Below are 23,548 nucleotides of genomic sequence, written 5' to 3'. Positions count from 1 at the left end.
TATAGACCCCTAGCTGGTAACTTATATGCACTCATTTTTTACCACTTACAGGTTGAACTTTTTGAAGAATTGCTGCACAGTGGCAACTTGACTCCTGGAGAACAGCGACAGGTAACCTTTCCAAACCCATCTGAAGGAACATACTACCTTTTTTGTCATATATCTGCATAACAGACTTATTTTGCAACTAAACATAACTTCTTACAGAGCTTTATGTACTTGTTAGGCTTCGTTCACATCTGCGTCGGGCTTCCATTCATGGGTTCCATCAGATCTCTCTGTCAGGGGAACCAGTGAACGGAAACCATAATGCTTTCGTTGTTAATGGTTTCCGTTTGTCTCCCTCCAGTAAGGATCTTTGTTTTTTTGGGCGGAATCAATAGCGCAGTTGACTACGCTATTTATTCCACCAAAAAAACGGAAACCTTACAGAACGGAGACAAATGAAAACCATTTGCAACGGAAGCATTACCATTGAAATTAATGGTAATGCAAACGGAAAGCTATGGTTTGCGTTTCATTTCCGTTCATGGGTTCCACTGACGGAAAGGTCTGACGGAACCCATGAATGGAAGACCGACGCAGATGTGAATAAAGCCTTAACCTGTCACTTCTTACCTAAGTTCCAAGATCTTAACTGAGGGACCACATCAGTTATAGTATAAAATTATAACATTATTATTTTATCACTATATGTGCAAACTACACGACCCCTTCAAAGAGACTCCATACTGAAGCTTCTCTTTAACATGCCCCTTTACTGCAATACATTCTATGATTGTCTGATTTCTTTTTTCCTGTGTACCAATTCCAGGCAGTGAGGGAGTTGCAAGGTTCTCTGGATGTGCTGGAACAAAGATATTTAAAAGCACAAGAACAGCAACGCACTGGTTCTGGAAATCTGTCTGATGAACTAGATCCACAAAGGTAAAGGCAAAATACTAATATCAGCATGAGGTTCTGTTTATAGAAGTGTTAATAAATGGAAGCTGTTTCTCTCATATCACTTCTCTACATCCGAAATACTTCATATAATTTCTCCATTCACTGGTTCACCCTGGTATCTGATAGAAGACCTCAAGGGCACTTTAGGGGTATTGAAACCTCCTCAAATATAGTAACAACGTAGCACTTCATATAAGACCCATTTAATATACTCTCTTTTATACGTATACAGCGCCCCAAAGCTCCAGTTTTGGTAAAAGTTTTTTTTGTCAAATTTATCAATGTGGATTCTTTGACTTTTCTACATCTATGTGATTACATTGGCAAAATTAGGTGATAACATTTGCTAAGTAAAAGTTAATCTTGTCTTACCTCTTGTTTTGTCTAATATCACCATTGCATTATGACAATTGTATAAATGTAGATGAATGCATTGTTTCTCACAAGATGATGTAATTGTCACGTTGGGTGCGTGGACCCACTGGGCCGTACCACCTTGACGATATGGCAGCTGGCCAACAGGACGCAGGTCACAGTCTACAGTTCATATAGTGTACCTGTGGCATCTCGGACAGTTGCAATGACAGGCTCGGCTGGGACTTAGGCAGCAGGCAGACGTCAGGCGTGGTGTAGCAGGACAGGCATGGAATTCAGCACTGCATGAATACAGCTCAGTACGGCACTAGACCAGGTAGCACGGGATACAGGTACAGGAACGGGGAACACTGGTACTGGAAAACACTAGGAGACCATTTGCTAGACAAACTTAGGGTACGACAACAACGCTCAGGCATGGGAGGAAGGGGCCCTTCTTATAATCCAGGGTACTCATGGGCTAATTTTGACATTAAAATCTGATGCGCGCGCTGGCCCTTTAAGGACCTGGCCAGGGTTAGCGGATGTGAGCGCTGGCGTCTCCTGAGGAGGAGACTGGGGCCAGCGCTCACAGACCCATGGGTGCGGCCGTCAGGAGGTGAGTGAACCTGACGGCCCACGGCCATAGACATGACAGTAATCTTGTACTTGTTTTCCCACCTTTGTATGTTTTAAAAAAAAAGAAGTGTTAATGAGATCCATCAGGTTTCCCGTCAGGCTTTCCTGTATTTTTGACGGTGAGAATAGCAAAGTCTGCTGCACTGTTCTTGCCGTCAAAAATTCTGTAACCCAGAAAAACCCCATTAAAGTCAAGGGGGTCCGTTGGGATACATACGCCAGTATTTATTTGAAAGCAGATCCGACATACGGTAGCTGCCATGGCTACATTATAAAATTGGTTATAAGTTTTCATTTTAGTTATGATTCTCATTTGCACAACGTACTTCTCTAAAACAATAAATAAGAGGTAAAAAAATGAGTCGACTCTTAAATTGAAACCTTTAATGCCCATAATGTAGTGACAGACACACTGATTTCATCAGTCTGTCACTAATCTGCTAATGTGAAGCCGTTTCTGAGGAATTTACATGCAGAGCCCGGGCAGACGCTGTTCGGGCTCTGCATGTAAGTTCCTCAAAAACGACTTTACATTAGCAGATTAGTGACAGACTGATAATATCCATGTATCTGTCACTACATTATGCTGCCCTCAGTGAGGCAGCATGACAGCTTCCATTTAAAGGGCAAGTATGTTTTAGGTTTAGAAGTGTGAGGAAATTTGTATTAACATTTACTGGGCTCACTAATCTCAGCCTAGTGACTCTAGAATCCCAAATTGCACATATTAACCTTTTTCCATTGTTTGTGAAACCAGTCCCCCAAAAAGTGGACATACTTGCTATCTTATATTGATATGTATTCTGTATCTTTATTTCACTTACATTAGAAAACAACTTGTCAGCTCTTCATCATTTTATAGCAAATAATAATGCCACAATAAGTGCATTGCCTAAGTGATAAATGCTGTGTACCCGCCCTTGGCCCCTGATCACTTAGTAGGCATATACCTTCCCGGTTCTTTGTGAATCCGTGGCACCTACTTTATCTTGATCTTCTGAAAGAGGAGTGGGACATATATCATAATGGAAAGTCAGTGGTACTCTAGTTAGCTCATTCTCCATCCAGTATACTTGGTCCATCTATGCTTCTACCTGTACATCACTCCGAAAATATTTTTTTAATTGATGTACACACACACACACCAGAGGTATTTGATGCCATCACAATATAAATTCGGCTTCAGAATATGATTTGTTGTTAATTGCTTTGCAACCGAGTTCCAGGTTGTGAAATGCACAGACCTGCTTGTAGGTGATATACAGTATATTGTATGTAAACTTTGTATTGAGTTTATAATCTGCCTATTGTATGTACAGGAAACTTGAAGAAGCCATATTCCAATTGGGAGTCCAACTCGAAGAGTTACAAGAACGAGTAGAAAACTCTCAATTGAGAAATAACTTAGAAGAAAAAATCAAAACTCATCATTTAGGAAATGCTCCAGTTCCATCACCTTCAGTGCCTGTTCCAGCTCTTCAAACCCCCTACCCCCAGGTGAGCATCATAAAGACCTCTATTTTCTTTATTTAATATACTTATCATGCATCATTTACTAATAAATAAATCTAATACTTTCTGTGTAAACTGCTCAATAATAGTCAGGCCAAGGCTTCTTACACTGCTGTCATTCCAGATCTCATCTCCAGAGCCCCCTGGCATCTCGAAAGCAGATGTGGAGACATTAAGTAAGGAAGATCCAGCAGAATATTTACCTCAGCCTCTACTCTACAAGCACAAGCAGGTGGAGCGAGACTATGGCACCTTGTTATCTACGTGAGTTTTTCATGTTTGTTCCAATTGCCTAAATCGTTTGAAATTATATCTACATACAGTACCCTTAGACAAGATGTCATAAGTATGAAGATTTCCTTTTTTAGCAATGTTGGCCATTTGTACTCTCATACTACATCTTCTTCTATTAGTAGTAATTCCCAGTATTTTTCCATTCTCCAGATACAGTAGCTTCAAGTCCCTTCCTGATGCTCTCGGAGTAGAGCAAGAAGAGTGGCCTCAGCAGCTTCCTCAGACTGCCAAACTGCATGACCAATCCCAGGATGTCAGTACTCATGGATATGCAAACCCAGCTAGATCACAAGATATTACACATTATGGAAGTCCACCAGCTCACTCCGCATCGGTCAGACCACCGGAAGCTAAACATGATACAAGACAGCTAGATCCTATCACATCTATGAAGTCACAGGATCATGAGGACCATTTACGGACTGTCAGTCCACGTGACCACTATGTTCGTAAGCAGAAACGGCACACGCAATTAGGTATTCATCAAAGCCATCCAATAACTTCTACACCACAGGTGCATCGACCAAGTGAGAGCTCCTCGAACAACCCGCATGACACCGCTAGTGCGATCAATACTGGACACACACCATCAGTGCTGCGCAGAGGATCTTCCGCATTCAGTGGACAGAGATTCTCTTCCGATGAAGGAAAACCATCAGCAGTGAGAAGGTGCATGTCTAAACCGTGAATGGTGACCACAGATCATATACTATCCACTGTTTTAACATATGATAGTTTTGTGTGGGTGGTACAAAAACATTAACAATGGTGAAATCATACAATATGTGTCGTCTAGTACATGCATGGCCTGAATAGTATTCTTATAGTCAGTCTGAAAACTTCCCTACTACACCATAGCTTGCTGTACACAGCTCTCCTGCGTATTAGTAGCTTGCTATGCATGTAGAAGGGTTACAGGAGGCTTGGTGGCTTGGTGATGGCACATAGCTTTGACGACAAAACTTTTCACCACTGGCTTAGCTGCAGAGACCAGACCAACCGTAGCCTTCCCTGACTGAATACTGAAAATGGATTCCTATTAGTGGGAAATAGTCCATATTATAGTATGCAAGACTACAGGGAATGAAAAATGACCCTCATTTGCGCTGCAGATAGGTCATTAAATTACCACGAAACTTCCACAGTTTAAGGAATTATTTCAAAAATGTAGATTATAATAATATTTAAGGAATTTTTTCCTAAAACGGAAAGGACAAGCACTGGGGTGCTGTGCAGATTAGTACATGTCATATCATTGAAACAACTTCACTGTTGCACCAGTAACGTATATACTTTCCATTTAAATACAGCAAACGCAATTCTAAATACTTGAGCGCGTCTGCCAAGCAGCCCATAAGTATTTTCTGCCTCCTTATGTTATGAGCTACAATCATCGCAGCTCACTGTGTAAACTCTTCATGGCATGTCCACTCTTGTTGCTTGACATTCATATTCAGTATACTTGCACCTAATATATAGACCCTAATGGCACGCCTGCTGCAAGAATCCATATGTTAAATACCAAGTAATGCCGTGAAGATTTTACACAATGATCTTGAATTGACCCAGCCTTCACTAATCCCTCAGTTTCTTATCATTACTCCTGACTTCACCTTCCATAATGGCAGGAAAACATCCCCTAGTATGGAAAGGAATCTGCAGCCCGACACTGTAATGTTTTCAGCTGTGAACCTTTCATGTTGTATTTGAACTTTCTACATATAAATGTATCTGCGTTCTGTCAGGATGTCGCAAGGGTCAAAAACATTCCCACAGCGCGTTTCGCTGAGCTCTCCATTGCCCCATCTGAGAGAACAAGACTCCGGGACCCCAACAGCTTTGACTTATGTCAGCGAGGAGAGTGCACGAAGCCCCCAATCACATAAAAGTAGCAGCAGCAAGGGTGTCAGTCCCTCTGCCCAGACGAAACCATTGAGGAATAAAGGAAACATTGCTCAGGTAAGCCACTTCATTTATACAGATGGAGCAGAACTGGACTTATGATGATTTAACTAATGTCGTATAAACTCCGATATAACACATCTGGATATCTTCACAAGTTGTTAGATAACATATAAGACCAGGGCTATGCGGTTCCCAGATGCCCATCATAGTTGGGCTTATGATCACACAACTTTTTTCAACCTTTTTTCCTGTGTTCTCTGTAGGAAGTGATAAAAAGTCATACATCACTGCAATTATTTGTCAGTCACATTAAATCTAAGAAATTGTACATTCCTATGGATGCGTCTGTCAAACGACTAATGTAGCACATTACAAATTGCCTTGTAGATCTAGCCATTAAAAGGGTATTCCAAACATTTATGGCATATACATGGCATGTGCATGGCTGTCTCCTTCATGTTCAATGGGCGCATGCTTCTGAGGACATGCGTGGCCACTTCTCCATTCATTCTCCGCCTCACCAGGCTTGACCCCTGTCCTGGAGATAGGTGCGAGTGCTGGGACTCGCATATATCAGACATTTATGGAATATCTTGTGGATATGCTGTAAATGTTTAAGTTGGGAATACCCATTTAAGTGCGCCTTAAAGATAGATGTGCCAATATCATTCAAACATAAGTATGTAAACAGAGATATGTGAAATAAAGTAATGATCATGGGGGCAGACATTTCTGTACTTGCTGTCACTCATTAAAGCCCTACAGTTAGCCTTTCCTCAGTCTGTAATGGCTGATACCAGAGGACAAAAGACTAAATTCCACAGCAAATCTATGTTTATAGTCATTTTAGCGTATTCAGGAGACTCAATATACAACGAGAAACCATTGATTTTTAGGTAAAGAGGTTTTCTCATCTTAGACAACCCCTTTAATATAGGAGGCCTACAGCAAACAGTTGATTTTGCCGGGTTAAGGCACATCTAGCTGTAGAGAAAATGTCATATTACATGGCAGTCATTCAGATAAATAGAGGTCCATGTAATACGTGGCGGCTCGAGTTTGCCAGAGCGTAAGACGCTGCTTGTTTGCAGCTATTTTCTCTGGCTCATACAGTGGTTCCCGAGTGGAGGATACTCCTCTATGATGTCCATGTGCCCAAATACTACATATTAACAGGGGTTGCAATGATGGGAAAAACCCTTAGGTATCTTTTTGTGCTTTCTTTATCTTTTTAATGATTTTGTTTTTAAATTGTCTTTTTTATGTTTTACAGAGGAGAATTTTGTCCCCAGAAACGGACAGTGGATTTCTTGGATCAGAAAGTGGTCGGTCCCTACTCATCCAAAAGCAGAGAGATCCGATAAGCCTCACCCGGTATCCAGTCCCGTCTAATTTTTACTCTCCTATATATTTTGCATTGCTGTTTTGTTTAAAGTCAAAATCCATGCCGAGCGTGCATGTGTATGCGGGAGTCAAGAGGAATAGGTGTCAGCCAAACGATCGTTCGGCCGTCTGCTATCTAAAATGTACGGCCAGCCTTAAGGGCCTATTACACAGGCCAATGATCGGGCAAACGAGCGTTCATATGAACGGTCGTTGCTGATCAATGCCCTATTTAAACAGGGCAACGATCAGACGATGAACAAGCAAATGCTCATTCATCAGCTGATCTGCTCTTTTTTGCAGAATTAAAAATCATCGTGGTCGGCAGCACATCTTTCTGGGTAACATGGGGATGTGCTACCGACATAATGAAAATGTATGGGGACGAGCGGTCGTAGTAACGTTCACTCGTCCCTGTACGTAACCAATCATTGCTCCGTGTGATAGGAGCAAACGAGCGCCGATCAACGAGCTGTCTCTTTGACCGGCGCTCGTTTACACCGCCCATGTCGGGCCGTGTAGTAGTAAACCATGAGCTCAAAAGATATTAAAAGACAAGATATGCAGAAGGTTCAAAGTTATCCAAAGATACATACAAGATATTCAAAAGCAGCTGAGTGATACTTAAGATGTCGGCGACCATCTAATGTGTATACGGGTGTCCCAACTCTCCCCCGACGGCTGATATCAGGGGGAAAGAAGGATCAGGCATGTTGGATTTCAACAGGCTCAATCCTTTATTCTCACGGGAGATTTAGCCGCTGCCTGAGGTGTCTGGCAGCAGTTTATTCCCCTCTCTCCATTGAGTACACATACAAGCGCGACCTAGATACATGTGTTTGGGCGGGTCGGAAGGAATAACTGTTGGCAGAACGTGTGTGGCGACCTTTAGCCATTCCGATCCTGAGGAGTGACCACTGTTGAGTGCACAAACCACTGGACACATTTTCACAAATGTCATATGGGCTTTCCTTACTGTATGCACCAACATTCATCATCTCAATCTTTTCTTCTTTCAGAGAAGTTCCAGAAGAAGCACAAGACTCCACCTCCAGTTCTCCAATTAAAAGAGACATTCACACCAAATCTGGTGACCATTTGCCCAGGACACGCAAAGCATTATGGGACAAGAGAAAACCAAATACCCGCTGGACAGGTCACTCAGAAGCTAGCTCTCCTTCCCCAGGCCCCAAGAGTCTCACTGAGAGTGAAAGCCGAGAACACACCGGTGAGAATTTTTTAGTTTGTTTTTTAAGCCATTGCATAATCTTCATGGTTTTCAGCAGGGTTTCCAACCATCTGCAAATCCCTGCAAAGTCCGTAAAAATAGGGCACTTTTTCCAGTGTGTTTTTTTGTGAGTTAATGTCATGGTGAATTGATAAAATATGATTTTATCCTATATATCTTTATCTCTGCTCAGAAATATCGCCAACTCGACTCGGCTCCAGTATAATCGGCAATATCAAAAACAGTCAATATTGCAATAGAAAGTATCCCAACATGCAACAGCTCAGATGACCGTGTACTCCCACCCTTAGATGTTATTCTAGTTCCAGATTTTTTTCATGGATTTGTGATACTTTTGTTTTTAACATACTGTAATGACATCATAATGAGTCTATGCCCAGACTGAAAAAAAGTGCCACTCCACCCTCACCCATCTTTCCCCTTAACATCAGATGAATCCGGCTCTGAGCAGGAAGCATATCATGACGTCAGTGCTGAACCCTCCCCTGGTGCCTCCCAGTTGCTTTCACCTATGGAAGACATGAAACAGCCTCATGAAGACATTTTGCAGTCTCGTACAGCAAGAGAGTAAGTCTAGGCAGAGGCATGATTTTTATTCTTATTATCTCTAATGTAAGTGGTTTTTAGATCAATCATATCTTTTATAAATTCTACTTTAAAGTGGTGCATGAAGAATTTCATAAAATGATGTGCTTTATATAGTGAAAAGAATACAAACTGTCTGAAGTAATAAAAAATAATTGAATCTATATATATATATTTTTTTTTTCCTGCTGCCTACTGTTTTATTGTCCCCAGTGTTTATACTGCTAAGCAGTTCATTGTGGGTGGGGCTTAAGTGTGATTGACAGCTCAGTTCTGCTATGCCATAGTAAAACAGTATAGAAAGCCTTAGGGTAAGCTATATACAGCCCGCACTCTCTGTCCATAGATATCCATGGACATCTCTCTCTCTCTCTCTTGGATTCCAGGCACAAATACAGTTTGCATACACCTCTTGAAACAGCCCCAGAGTGAAAAAGAACTGCACAGGCCTAGTGTACATTAGTAAAGGATAACCCCTCCAATGCAAACACATTTGCTCCATATGTAATCTTCTTCATGAAGCGCATCTTTTCATGGTTTTGTTTTCCCATTGCTTGTAATGAGAAGGCCAGACGTGGCGGATTCGCTACGGATTTGCAATGCGGAAATCAACAGCAATTTACAGTACAATGCAAGTGGATGGTGTCTTCAAAACCCCATCCACATGTAGCGGAAAGAATCCGCACGGAAATCAGAGCATGCTGCACATTTTCAAGTCACGAAAAGCAGCGGATTTACACCAGGCATTGCATAGGGTGAAATCGGAGATAAAATCCGAACAAAATGTAACAAATGTGGATTTTGCTGTGGATTCATTGCAGAGTTGCCACGAATTTGCGGGAAAATTATCTGCCACGTCTGGCCTTACTTTAATTAACAATTAATCTGGTCCATTGGCTTTCCTGGCGTGCATGCAGAGTTTATTTTTGTTGCAACTGATGTCTAAAAATAAATACAATCCTCTGTATGGAGATGAAGAATATTCGTATAGTTACAAATACTTGCTGATAATTATAAAGTCAGGAAGCTCAGCACAGAATTTGTCCTCCATCAAGTCCCCACAGTATTCATCAATTTGCTAGCCGCATCTGTGTCTACGTTGATTAGTCTAATTATCAAAGCCAACTATCATCTGACTAAGGCCCCATGCACACGAACGTATTTTTTTCCTCCCGTAAATACTGGTGTAAATACGGTTCCTTGGTCGCACGTATATTTACGGGCACTTTTTCTCTGCAAAATTGCACTGCAGTAATCGGCAGCCCCTTCTCTCTATCAGTGCAGGATAAAGAGAAGGGACAGCCCTTTCCGTAATAAAAGTAAAAGAAATTCATACTTACCCGGCCGTTGTCTTGGTGACGCGTCCCTCTCTTGACATCCAGTCCGACCTCCCTGGATGACGCGGCAGTCCATGTGACCGCTGCAGCCAGTGATTGGCCTGTGATTGGCTGCAGCGGTCACATGGGCTGTAACGCCATCCCAGTAGGCCGGACTGGAGGAAGAAGCAGGGAGTTCTGGGTAAGTATGAACGTCTTTTTTATTTTTATTTTTTACAGCTTTATCTATATTGTGATTGGCAGTCACTGTCCCTGGTGCTGAAAGAGTTACTGCCGATCGTTTAAAGAGGCTCTGTCACCAGATTTTGCAACCCCTATCTGCTATTGCAGCAGATAGGCGCTGCAATGTAGATTACAGTAACGTTTTTATTTTAAAAAAACAAGCATTTTTGGCCAAGTTATGACCATTTTTGTAGTTATGCAAATGAGGCTTGCAAAAGTCCAAGTTGGTGTGCTTAAAAGTAAAAGTCCAAGTGGGCGTGTATTATGTGCGTACATCGGGGCGTGTTTACTACTTTTACTAGCTGGGCGTTCTGATGAGAAGTATCATCCACTTCTCTTCAGAACGCCCAGCTTCTGGCAGTGCAGATCTGTGACGTCACTCACAGGTCCTGCATCGTGTCGGCACCAGAGGCTACAGATGATTCTGCAGCAGCATCGGCGTTTGCAGGTAAGTCGATGTAGCTACTTACCTGCAAACGCCGATGCTGCTGCAGAATCAACTGTAGCCTCTGGTGCCGACACGATGCAGGACCTGTGAGTGACGTCACAGCGTGATCTGCCAGAAGCTGGGCGTTCTGAAGGTTAGAGGATGTTACTTCTCATCAGAGCGCCCAGCTAGTGAAAGTATTAAAAACGCCCCGATGTACGCACATAATACACGCCCACTTGGACTTTTACTTTTAAACACACCCACTTGGACTTTTGCAAGCCTCATTTGCATAACTACAAAAATGGTCATAACTTGGCCAAAAATGCTCGTTTTTTAAAAATAAAAACGTTACTGTAATCTACATTGCAGCGCCGATCTGCTGCAATAGCAGATAGGGGTTGCAAAATCTGGTGACAGAGCCTCTTTAACTCTTTCAGCACCCCGGACAGTGACTATACACTGACGTCGCCTAGCAATGCTCCCGTAATTACAAGTGCATACACGTAGTCACCCGCAATTACGGGAGCCCCATAGACTTCTTTGGGCCTGCCCGTGCCGTAATTACGGCCTGAAATAGGACATGTTCTATATTTTTCAACTGCACGGGATCCTTCCCGTAAGCATACGGGGATGTACCCGTGGCCAATAGAAGTCTATGGGCCCGTAATTACGGCCCGTGATTAGGGGTGTTTTTACGGTCGTGTGCATGGGGCCTAAGGGACTTGACTAATGCTCTGTGTAAACAGGGCAACGATCAGCAAACGCTCGTTCATCGGCTGATTGTATCATTTTAAATGCAGAAATTATTATCGTTGTCGGCAGCCCATCTCCCTGTGTAAACAACATGATAGAAATGTATGGGGACGAGCGATCTGAGTAACGAGTGTTCGTCCCTATACATGGCTCCTTGTGAAAGACGCAAACGAGCGCCGATCAACGAGCTGTCTCTTTGATTGGCGCTCGTTTACACGGCCCACGTCGGGCTGTGTAAGAGGACCTTAAGACTTGATCTGTACAAGCTGCGCGGGCAAAACACGCACTTCAAAACGGCAGAAATTTGTGGTAAAAGCGAGTTTGTTTTGAAACGTGGTGCATGCCCACACAGCACACTACTGCCACGTGTACGGGCACCATAAATATTGCTTTGTACATTACTTTATAAACACACGATTCTTTTTGTGTAATTATTATTTTAGAGCAGCTGGAAACCAGACAGATTAGTAAGCTAATGGGTGCTCTTGAATCCAATAGGCCCTGTGCTCCCAAATTGGGGGTCTGTAAGAGAGTGCCTGCTGTATTCTAAAACCGATCACCCAGAGAGCAATCGCTTGACCCGTCTTTCTTGAAAAGGAGCCGGTTATGTAATCCCTCTTGACCAATCAGCTGATGGGGATCATTTTACAGAGCACACTCTCTTAAAGCCCCCTCCTCCACAATCATGAGTGGGGGAGAATTGAGAGGGTGCAAGAGCACCCACTAACTTAACTCTGTTATTTGACATTCTAATAGATACTGGCTGCCTGGTAGGCACAGAGGATATGGCATGACATAGAAAAAAAATGGACACTTAAAAGTAAATCAGGGTTGACGACTTTGAAAGAATCTGTCAACAGGATAAGAGCCTGCAATATAGATAATCTTTAAGACTCCTTTGCTAAATAGTGGTAGTGAGATGCTGAACAGTAAAGGTCCTCTTACACGGCCCGACCTGGGCCCTGTAAACGAGCTCTGATCAACGAGACAGCTCGTTGATCGGCGCTCATTTGCTCCTGTCACACGGAGCTATGGATGGGGACGAGTGCTGGCTACTCTGATCGCTCGTCCCCATACGTTATTATCATGTTTAATCGCTGCTCTGATTACACAGGGCAATTATGGGCAACGAGCTTTATATGAACGATCGTTTGCCCGATAATTGGCCCGTGTAAAAGGGCCTTTAAAAGCTACTTTTACATTTGAACACATTTTTTTTTTTTTTAAATAAAACAATGTTTAGGGGATATTAAGCGTCTTTTTTAAAATTGTTTTTATTTAAAAAATGTACTTGTGATAAATATGATACGTAAAAGCTGTATCTTGCCATCAAAGCCGATTCAGAGTTTACGAACTTAGATGTGATCATTATTAGCTGGACGCAGGACCAGCTTTCAGCCGAGCCGTCAGTCATTCTGACCTGATAGAATTGACGGCAAGATACAGCTTCTATATACATAAAGCTGTATCTCAAAGTACATTTTTTTTAAATAAACAATTTTAATGTTGCTTAAAACATTGTTTTATTTTAAAAAAAATTACTTCAAATGTGTACATGGCCCTTAACATGTTCTCTTTAAAGTCAGATTGTAATATACTGTAGTTATAATGGGTAGACAGATGATCTGACATAACAAAATAGTCCTCTCCTTGCATTATCTTTCTACTTGCCGCTCATTCTTCCTCCTCGATCATCTCTCCTCTCCCTCTATCTCTAATGGTGTGTGTTTAGCTGCCGTTAACTAGGCGTTACTGTGTTCTAGAGACGGACGCGTTGCTCTGCCACCTATGGACATTTTGTATTATAACGCTTGGCAAACTCTGTGCATGAATGGAGTACCGTATATCATTTCTGCTCCTCTGTATGATCGTCGGTGCCTTGGAACAGTTTGGACCTTATATGATAATACTAACGCTAATGGGGTATGGAAGATTTTGATGATCTTGTCCCGTGAGTACACTGGATGGTTCACCATCTCTTCCTACATTCATACATTTATTACTAGTCCCTGTAATAATCCAATATTGACCTCTATTCGATTAAGACCATGCAGCCTTACCACTCCTTATATTATTCCTATTATTGATGATATATAACACCGGCTACCATGTTATCCATTAACAAATTTGTGAATTTAGATAACGTATTGCAAAAATTATCCTTCTTGGCTGACCAGAAAACAAAAAATTAGAATTGCAAATGTTCTGGGCACAGAGGGCCCTTTGTTAGGTATACAATCACAGCATGTATTCACATTTATAAACCTGCCTGGTAAAGCGGCATTGTACCCACAAAACTGGCTTGTGTTTTTTTTTTTTCAGAGAAGCCAATAATGTAATACTTTCATCTAACATGTTATATTGATCATACGCTTAAGCCCATCGTGGCCATTACGTGAAAGTGAATGGATGGTGTCAGACACACTTGGGCTCATAAGGAAATTCCTGTTTAGTGCTGATAGAGGGTCAGTGATGGTGTCAGTAGTAAATAATAATATAATAATAATGTACGATATAGTAGAATACTTTTGTGAGCATTGCGCTGAGGTATGGCATTGCAGAATTTTACCTTTTTGTTGAATCATGGATTTAGTTAGGGCTCATTTACACGAGCTTGAATCTCGTCCGCGTGCTGTGCATTGTAACAACGCACTTCACACGGCCCCCATTGATTTCAATGGGGCTATTCACAATGCGTGAGTTTTCATGCAGCGAGTTTCCGTTGTGTGAAATGCACTGCATGTCCTATATTAGTGCATTTTCACGCATCTAGCCGCCCATTAAAGTCAATGGGTGCATAAAAACCACGGACAGCACACAGATGCACATCCGCGTGCTGTCCATGTTTTGTGCATCAATTACATTGGGGGAAAAAAAAAAAAGAAGTGCTTGTGAGTGCGTGAAAAACACATGCCACACGCAAAGCACACTGATCCATAATGCAACGCACAAGGACTGATTTACGCACGTTTTTTACACGCGTAAAATCTGTCACGCTCGTGTGATTGTAGCCTTATACACAGGCAGAGTTGCCTCCACCATTTACTGGTTTCCACCACCCCATTGATACAACAAGGGCTAAAGTACAAGTATTAGTGAATCTAAGTTTTCTGCTAAGGACCTTCGCAGTATGTCAGGTGTATTTAGGCGCTGTAAGTCCGGGTCCCACGTAGCGTTAACTCTGAAGAATTTCCGTAACGGAATTCTGTGCGGAAATTCTGCCGCATTTACAGTAGCAGCAAAGTGAATGAGATTTATCAGCGTTCTTTTGAGATTCCGCTGCAGATTTTTTTTGTTGCAGCAATTCCGCAGCGTATCCTGTGTGTGGGAACATACCCTAAAGGTATTGTTTGCTGCGGTTGTTATGGGCCTACTATTTGTAATCTTGTCATTTGTTCCTCTACAATTTTGGTCTTTTACTTGTGCCTCAATTCTTTGTGAAATGTTTTCATCCTTTCAAAAATAATGGATGGGGCTTCCCATGATGTTTTGCCCAGGCCCCAACAGAAATTTATAAAGCCATTTTGCGGGGAGTTTTTTTTTCACTCGTTTTTTCTCTTTCCAGTCAGGCCATCCACATTCTGCAGAAGGAAGTGATTCAGCTGCGTAAGCATCTTGAAAACAGTCTGAATCGCTCACCAATCCTAGGGAAACTAGGACCGTCAACGACAAACCAGTGAGTGAATTGTTGCTTTGGATGTACTTTTTTGTTTTTTTCAATTATGTTTATTAAACTTTTTCAAATTACAGGATTACAGGAATAAAAGAAGGGGAAAAATAAAAACAAAAATAAACAAAAGGGGGGAATCAATTAGATGGCGGATCTTACAGGGTGCACATAAATAAATCAATATATCTTGCATGATTTTCCAGAGGAGTAGGGGGAAAGGGAGGGAAAAAACATGAACAATTTAGCCTGTCATCAGAACAACATCTCGGTAACAATGTTCAAAAGTAGAGAGCAGGCTTCCCCGTCTCTCAAACAAAGCTTAATGCAACCACGGACAAAGAGGTGGGACGGGGACCAGCCAACCGCCCGTCTCCGTCCATGCCATTGTAAAAGCTGCAAGGATGTCCGAGAGAACGAGTGCACGACTCCCACCAACACCTCAATCACTCCAGAATCCTGTACACCCTCACACTGGTGTGTTTCCTAAAAGTATCTGTCCCAAAAGCAATTTGTAATATCCGTCCTAATTCTCTGTGGGAGCTGTGATATACAGGTTCCCATGTGGCAAAAGTGCTCAACTTGGAGTTCTTTATGAAGCGACGCCTTCATCCAATCCATCTTAAATAAATATGAGAGTTTGTCGAGAAACCATTTAAATGGTGGGGCCTGGTCGTGTAGCCAGGTTTGTAAAATGGCCTTCACACCCGCCGCTGCCACATACTGTAGTAGTCTATATGCCCCAGGGGAACTTCTGTGGGACTGGGTCTAAGTAACCAAAAATTGCCCACAGCGCCATGTCAGGAGTGTAGTTAGTTAGGTTTTGGGTCATGTAGAATCGAATATCGGACCAAAAAAAATGGGAATATTTTGGCAGGCCCAAAGACCATGATGAAGGTTAGCCTCAAAAGTGTGACATTTAAAACACTGAGAGGTGGGATATAAACCTATTCTATGGCCTACTAGAGGAGTTAAATAAGATCTGTTTTTTTTAAACTCGTTTTATTAAGAACTGTTGCAGTAACAAGTATAAAACCAGTCACACATCACTGATTGTAAAATACATCACGTTGGAGCAGATGAGTGTATATACATAAAGTCAAACAATCAGAGCACATAGAGTATAGTCCATCTCTCAAATTAATACAGGATTCTATACCGTTAAATAAGATCGGTGTGCTATTTGTGGTCTCATTTCTAAAATCTGAGCAGAGGGAAGAAATTTATGAGATTGTTCCAACGCTTTCAAAATGACCTGGTAAGTAAGCCATCGATCTGCCATTTTGTCAGTGGCGTTTGAGTTATAGCGTAATCCAGTGGCAGGTGTAGGTACTGATAGTTCATTGTTATTTGACCTTTAGGTATGTTACGTCTAGAGAAGCATTGGAAAAGATACGGGTTCCATTCCCGATCCGGTAGTTGCATTAAGACAGTGGTGATATAGCTTCTGGCCTGCAAATAATGGAAGGGGTCAACTGGTATGTTTGGCAATTTCAACCGTAGTTCAGACAGCATGAGCATCCTTTTTTCTAGCATATGTACTTTAAGGAGGTTAGTCCCATAGCATGCCCTCTACAAAAGATACCACGAGGGTTACTGTCCTGGAAATTAGGGTAACATATCAATGGCAGGTGGAGAGACAGTAAAGGAGGGGAGCTGAAAATGAGTTCTGATTTTTTGCCATGCCCTCCAGGTGTTTAAAAAGTAAAGGGTTGGTTCTTGTTTCTACTGATAACGCTTTGGATGTACTTTATTTCACAGCATTAGGATCTTATTGGGGGTTTGACCGCTGGGACCCCCACCGATCACGAGAACAGACTTACCTTGCTGTTCCTGGGAGCCCCATAGAAATAGAGTGGCTATGCGCATTCTCGGCCACCACTCCATTCATTTCTATGAAGCTACTGAAGATAATGCTTCATTCCCATGCGGCTCCCAGGAACGGCAATGTATGCCCATTCTCATGATCAATGGGGGTCCCAGCAGTTGGACCCCTACTGATCAGATATTTATTACCTATCCTGTTAATAATGATTATGGGAAAACCCCTTTAAGGGTCAGTTCACACAGAGTTTTTGACGCGGAAACCGAGTCGGAAAACGCGACAAAAAACGTCCGAAAGTGCCTTTCATTGATTTCAATGGGAGGCGGAGGCGTTTTTTCCCCCGAGCGGAAAAAAAACGGCTCACGGGAAAAAGAAGGGACATGCCCTATATTCAGGCCTCCAATTAACCCATTGCCCTGTCTCTGACCTCCCATTAACATTAATGGGAGGCATAGAAAGCTTATTTTGCGGCGTTTTTTGCCCGCGGTGCTTAATGGCCGCGGGCGAAAAACGCTGTGAAAATCTGCGTGCAGGCAGAGCAAAATCAAAACGGAATTTTGAGGCAGATTTTTTGCCTGCAAAAAACTCTGTGTGAACCCAGCCTAAGGGTGGATTCCACTCCCAGTGGATAAAATTCTGGCCATGGTCACATGATGTACACACAGGTGCTGGGATCATTACAGTATGTGTATCAGAGCTGCGTCTTCGATTGAACGTTGGATTTTATTCAGTCCATCCATTTATTTCCCCGGCGGTGTCAGAAATACATGACTGACACTTATTCCCTTGTTTTATTAAAATAGATCTGAATCAAAATACAGAAACTGTTAAACAACTTCATTTGGAAACCGGGCAAACCTAGAATTGCCTCTTCAATCCTTAACAGAGATAAAAAGTTTGGCGGTTTAAGTTTGCCTAACATTTTAGACTATTATTACGCAACTCAAGTATCGTTATTAAGGAATTGGTGGATTGGGGATGTGTCTCAACATTGGATACACATAGAGACCTTTTTAGCTCCGGGTCAAAATTTGAGGGCTTTACTGATAGCGGCTCTGACTACAATAGCTTTACCAGCCCGTCTTCCCTATTTTTTGTCTACTTCTCTGTTTTACTGGAAAAAATTTCACTCTGGTAGCGAATCTTCCCAAATTTCCTTACAGCATGTAACGCCTATTGAGATATTTCACATTGCTCTTCTAGACATGAAACTGGACCCTTGGAAAGAGAGAGGCATAGTATACTTAACGGATCTATTGGATGGCGGGAAGTTAGTCCCGTATTCGGAACTGACCCATAAATATGGTATTGCACATAGAGATTTTTATAAATACTTACGAATTAGACATTTCTTACCCACTATGGATTTGAGCGTACTTTCAGCCAATGCGGACGTATTCCAATTATGGTCAGCCCCATCAGATACCCCAGTCCGCCTTAAACCCCTTTAGGGGGGATTCACACGAACGTGTATTGGGTCCGTGCGGGCCGCGTGGTTTTCACGCGCCACGCACAGACCAATACAAGTCTATGGGGCAGTACAGACAGTCCGTGCTTTTTGCGCAGCATTTGTCAGCTGCGCAAAAAGCGCGACATGCTCAATATCTCCGCGTATTTCGCGCATCACGCACCCATTGAAGTCAATGGGTGCGTGAAAACCACGCAGGTCGCACGGAAGCACTTCCGTGCGAACCGACTGAAACAGCGCACCAGCTGTCAAAAGGATGAATGTAAACAGAAAAGCACCACGTGCTTTTCTGTTTCCAAACATCCAAACGGAGTGTCTTTGAGATGAGCGAACCCGGACAACCGAACCGAACTTCACCGGGTTCAGCCGAACTCGTTTTGGCCGAACCCGGCAAAAAAAATTCCGGTACGCGACGTCAGGAGAAAGTCACTGTCCAGGGTGCTGAAAGAGTTAAACTGTTTCAGCACCATGGACAGTGACTTCCGATCCCAATATACATGAACCTGTAAAAAAAAAACGAAGTTCTGACTTACCGATAACTCCCGGCTTCTTCCTCCAGTCTGACCTCCCGGGATGACAATTCAGTCCAAGTGACAGCTCCAGCCAAGCACAGGCTGCAGCGGTCACATGGACTGCCGCGTCATCCAGGGAGGTGGGGCCCGATGTCAAGAGAGGCGCGTCACCAAGGACGCGTCACCAAGGCAACGGAGGGAAGTTCTCGGTAAGTACGAACTTTTTCTTTTTTTTTAACAGGTTTCTTGATATTGTGTTCGCCATTCACTGTCGAGGGTGCTGAAACTACTGCCGATCAGTTAGCTCTTTCAGCACCTTGGACAGTGACGGGCGTCGACTAGCCTCATCTCTATAATGGCGGCTGCGCGAAAATCACGCAGCCGTGCATCATACACGGATGACACACGCAGCTGTCAAGTAGTTTTTGCGCGCGCAAAACGCCGCGTTGTTTGCGCGCGCAAGAACGCAACGTTCGTCTGAATCTGCCCTTATTCTGTAATTTGCTCTAAATCCTCGTTTATTAAAACCTCCCCCCTCCTTGCTTGGGAGAGGGACCTAGGCCAGACCTTCGCTGTATCCCAATGGACATACTCATTGAAATTCCTTGTTTCTACTTTTAAATGTGTATCTCATTATGAAGCCGCTATCAAAACAGCCCTCAGATGGTATTATACACCCGACAAATTGAGCCGTATGTACCCGGGTTCTTCTGATCCTTGCTGGAGGGGTTGTGGGCACAGAGGTACTCTCATATATATAATATGGTCTTGCCCTTGTCTTGCTCCTCTATGGTCATCGATCTTTCAACTGCTTTCCGGGTTGTGCAACAGGGTCATTCCGCTATCACCATCTTTAGCACTTCTTTTTCTCGGAATAAATGAGATACCTATAGAAAATAGGGTACTTGTGGCACATATCCTTTTGGCTACTAAATTAGGGATAACTAGGTATTGGAAGAGTGTGAACCTTCCCTCTGTTGGGGAAATATATGACATGCTAAATACTACATGTGCTTACGAAAAAATGATGGCATATAAAGATCACAAATACCCGCAGTATGTAGAGACCTGGAAGAATTGGCATCTTTTTTCTCAAAATTGTATATCCCCGTAATACATGTTCGAAACCGATATATTTAAACCTGAAACTCTCCATTTTTGTTTTTTTGTACATATGTTTTTGCCCTATTTTCAGGGCCTTTTTGTGTGTGTTGACCACATGCAACATGTTTTAATGTATTTTCTTTCTCCGCATGGTTAGTACTTTGTATAAATGTGGGGGTGCTTAGAATGACTCTGAGTCGCCAATTTACGACACTATGCTAGTTCTATGTACTAAGTATATTATGTGCTATACTGCGTTTTTGTACAACCATGTGTTTGTGGTTATTGTGTATTATATTTGTCATTTTGAAAATTTTTCAATAAAAATATTGATGGTAAAATAGATCTGAATCAACGACCTAGATAATACTTTATTCCTGCTAAATAACCGTAAACATTGTTAATACTCTGTAGAAATCTGCATGAAGGGAGAGCTCCTAGGTTCGCCTCTGACTTAGGTACTCCGATATCTAGACCTGGGCATCCTGAGAAGGAATCAAAGGAAGGTAAGTGTCATTCCTCGAGGAAGAGGGAAGGAAGCTTTGTTTGGCAATTGGCTTATCCAAGAGTTTCTAGCGTGCTTGACACTGTACATTTCTATTTTATGGCACCCAGAACGCTTGGGCAAATTTGTGCCACGTGGCCATGAACCTTGCACCTCTGCTGCACCAGGTAGACAAAGCATTCAAGGAGCTTATACAGGTAACTGCTGTAATATCATCTCATATGGAAAATATCTACTTATTCATTATTATTGAATTCAGACTGTTTTGTACTATTTTTAGGGACTCAGTATCAAGCCTCAAGATCTCCTCCCCTCCCCCACACTGAGCATTTTATTGTCCCACCTTGTCAGAAATGTCAAGAAACTGAAAGAAAAAATTCTGGTATGGACAATGCTACTTCCGCTATACAAAAAAAATAATTATATATATATATATGATGGTCAGAGTACAAATACATACCATTTACTAAGAGGAAGTTTTCACACAAGTTCATCTAGGTTTTGATGTTGGATAAAGTCTGGTATAAAATATTATTTTCAGGCAAGCAACAAATGTTTCTATGTGCCGAGTAACTACAAGTTTCAGTCCTGTTTCAAAAACCAACTTAAGATACGGAGAAGTTGTTTCGAAGCAGGAGTCACAGACTGCATCACGTGATCCTTTTCAGAGCTGCTGACTGGCTGAGAAGGATCATGTGATACACCATGTGTCTCCCCAGAACTAGGAAGTGCTTTCTTGTCCACCCCTCGGTTTCACAATTTAGGGAGCGGTTTAGTGGGTGTAATTGCACCCACTGGTATAACTCTATTACTGGATTATACTCATGTCCTTCTTTTAATAAGTCTGTCATAGGATAGGTTGTCTTTAAGGGTAAATGAAGCCAAAGTACAAATATTTTATTTTTCCATTTGCACCTCAATATTTATAAGTTTACCCTTTTTCTAATCTAAACCTAAAGTTGATCGGGGGAAGGATTATTGCATTTTTAGAATACAAAAATTTTGCATTGGAATTAAGTGGACAGTGAATGATCCTGGCCTGGTAGTCATGGCATGTGGGTGCAACTCCATTCCCTCAAGATTTATTTAATGTAAAGCAGCCCTGCGGGTTATTATTGGGATGCGCTGGCTAGCAATACCTGTAAACATTTTATTAGGTAATTGCCATTTATGCATCTTCTGAATGTATTTTTTAAAGCAGCTGCAATGATGGAGAATGACAGCTCCTGATTTTCAGAGGGTTTTTAAGCCACTCGCGGTTTTCGCTGCGTTTTTTACGGCCGTTTTTTAAGCTGTTTTTCTATAGAGTCTGAAAAACGGCTCCAAAAACGGCGGGAGAAGTGACATGCACTTCTTTTTTGCGTTTTTTTTCTAATGCGGCCGTTTTTCAAAGCGGCCGCCATAAGAAAGCGGCCCGTTGGAACAGAACACAGTTTTTTCCATTGAAATCAATGGGCAGATGTTTGGAGGCGTTCTGCTTCCGATTTTTCGGCCGGGCCCGAAAAACGGCCGAAAATAGCCATGTGAACATACCCTAAAACATAAGTAATCGATCTATCTACATAGTTTACATTTCGTAAGTTAAAATTGCTGCATAACACCCAGGATAGATGTGCCCCTATTATTACAACATGTTTACACAAGAATGCCTTTTCATCTGTCCATTATGTTTCTTGCAGAGCCCATGAAAACATTGAAGAAAGAGAAAAGCACTCCTCTGATACCAGCCGACTGTCCACTTTGCCGCGGGAACAATGACTCTGATGATACGCCAAGAACCGGTCAGTCTTATACCGAATCACTTTACTCAAACACTCAGATAGAGAGACCCTTCTCTCACCCAGAAATGGATCCTGTGTTACACCTCTTGCAAGAAAATCCATGATGTGACGAATTGTTCATTGCGAAAATCATTCATGAAGCGGGAAATATCTATTCTTTTATGCCCCCTTCCCAATGAGATGCAAAACATACTGGAATGTTTGTCAGATCAGGGGGGACTCTTTTTTTTATCTATGGCCAGCTTAGGGTATGTTCACACAGTTTTTTGCGAGCAGAAAAATCTGCCTCAAAATTCCTTCAGGAATTTTAAGGCAGATTTTGACCTGCCTGCACTTTTTTGCCGCCGTTCTTTCAGCCTCCGCCTACCATTGAAATCAATAGGAGGCGGTTTCGGAAGTTTTTTGACGATGATTCGGAAGCGGTCTCCATGTCAAAATCAGCGCAAAAAACTCCGTGTGAACTGGGCCTTAAGGCGGCTATAGATATTAGGGCAGCATAGTTTGAATACGGTCCACTATCCTCTAAGCCCAAACGGCACAAAAGAATATTGTGCCTTTTGGCTAATGGGAGCTATCAAATAATACAGAGGACTCATAGGAGTCCAGTACATTTATAAAGGGAGCGCTCTCGACTCCTCCCCCCGTCCCTGTCAACAGTGATTGATGGCTGGTTACTGGGTAAGATACCCCTCAGCCAGCCATTAATCACTGACCCATAGGTATGAGTCTGCTGTATTCTACAACCGTGCTTATTAGCCAAACGGCACAATATTTTTTGTGCCCTTTCGACTAATAGGAGAGCAGACCTGTCCTCACACTATGCTGCCATCTTGAGTCCAATCATAGGAAACTATCATTATATTTGCAGTGTATTTATAGTAGATTGATATCTGACCCTTTTTTTTATATACAGCAACGTTTACTGGAGAAAATACCCGGCGTTCTCGGAGACGTCCACACTGCAAGCATTGGGTGATGAGCCATACTCCTCCAGTGAGCTATGTACAGACCCCTGTTGTGCATTACAGCCCTCCGATCATGTAAGTTAAGCATATTGTGCTTGTCTCTAGTCCAGGCA

The 23,548-nt window shown here is 42.4% G+C and overlaps 1 protein-coding gene across 3 annotated transcripts in view; it reads left to right on the top strand.

The window, feature by feature from the left end:
* Nucleotides 1–23,548, top strand: part of AKNA (AT-hook transcription factor) — a 44,677-nt gene that overhangs the window by 15,845 nt on the left and 5,284 nt on the right. For all 3 annotated transcript variants that reach the window (XR_012850311.1, XM_075835400.1, XM_075835401.1), the window contains exons 7-21: nt 52–111; nt 815–927; nt 3,258–3,435; nt 3,575–3,714; nt 3,895–4,413; nt 5,490–5,703; nt 6,923–7,023; nt 8,052–8,260; nt 8,713–8,848; nt 15,174–15,284; nt 20,599–20,690; nt 20,800–20,886; nt 20,970–21,071; nt 22,369–22,470; nt 23,384–23,510. Coding sequence is in view for 2 of the 3 variants with exons in the window: in XM_075835400.1 (XP_075691515.1) it covers nt 52–111; nt 815–927; nt 3,258–3,435; nt 3,575–3,714; nt 3,895–4,413; nt 5,490–5,703; nt 6,923–7,023; nt 8,052–8,260; nt 8,713–8,848; nt 15,174–15,284; nt 20,599–20,690; nt 20,800–20,886; nt 20,970–21,071; nt 22,369–22,470; nt 23,384–23,510 (2,291 nt within the window). In the remaining variant the exon portion in view is untranslated. The remainder of the gene's footprint in view (nt 1–51; nt 112–814; nt 928–3,257; nt 3,436–3,574; nt 3,715–3,894; nt 4,414–5,489; nt 5,704–6,922; nt 7,024–8,051; nt 8,261–8,712; nt 8,849–15,173; nt 15,285–20,598; nt 20,691–20,799; nt 20,887–20,969; nt 21,072–22,368; nt 22,471–23,383; nt 23,511–23,548) is intronic.

Source organism: Rhinoderma darwinii, chromosome 8, assembly GCF_050947455.1.
Source record: "Rhinoderma darwinii isolate aRhiDar2 chromosome 8, aRhiDar2.hap1, whole genome shotgun sequence".
In the NCBI taxonomy this organism is placed as follows: domain Eukaryota; kingdom Metazoa; phylum Chordata; class Amphibia; order Anura; family Rhinodermatidae; genus Rhinoderma; species Rhinoderma darwinii.
This window is presented reverse-complemented; position numbering and strand designations above follow the sequence as displayed.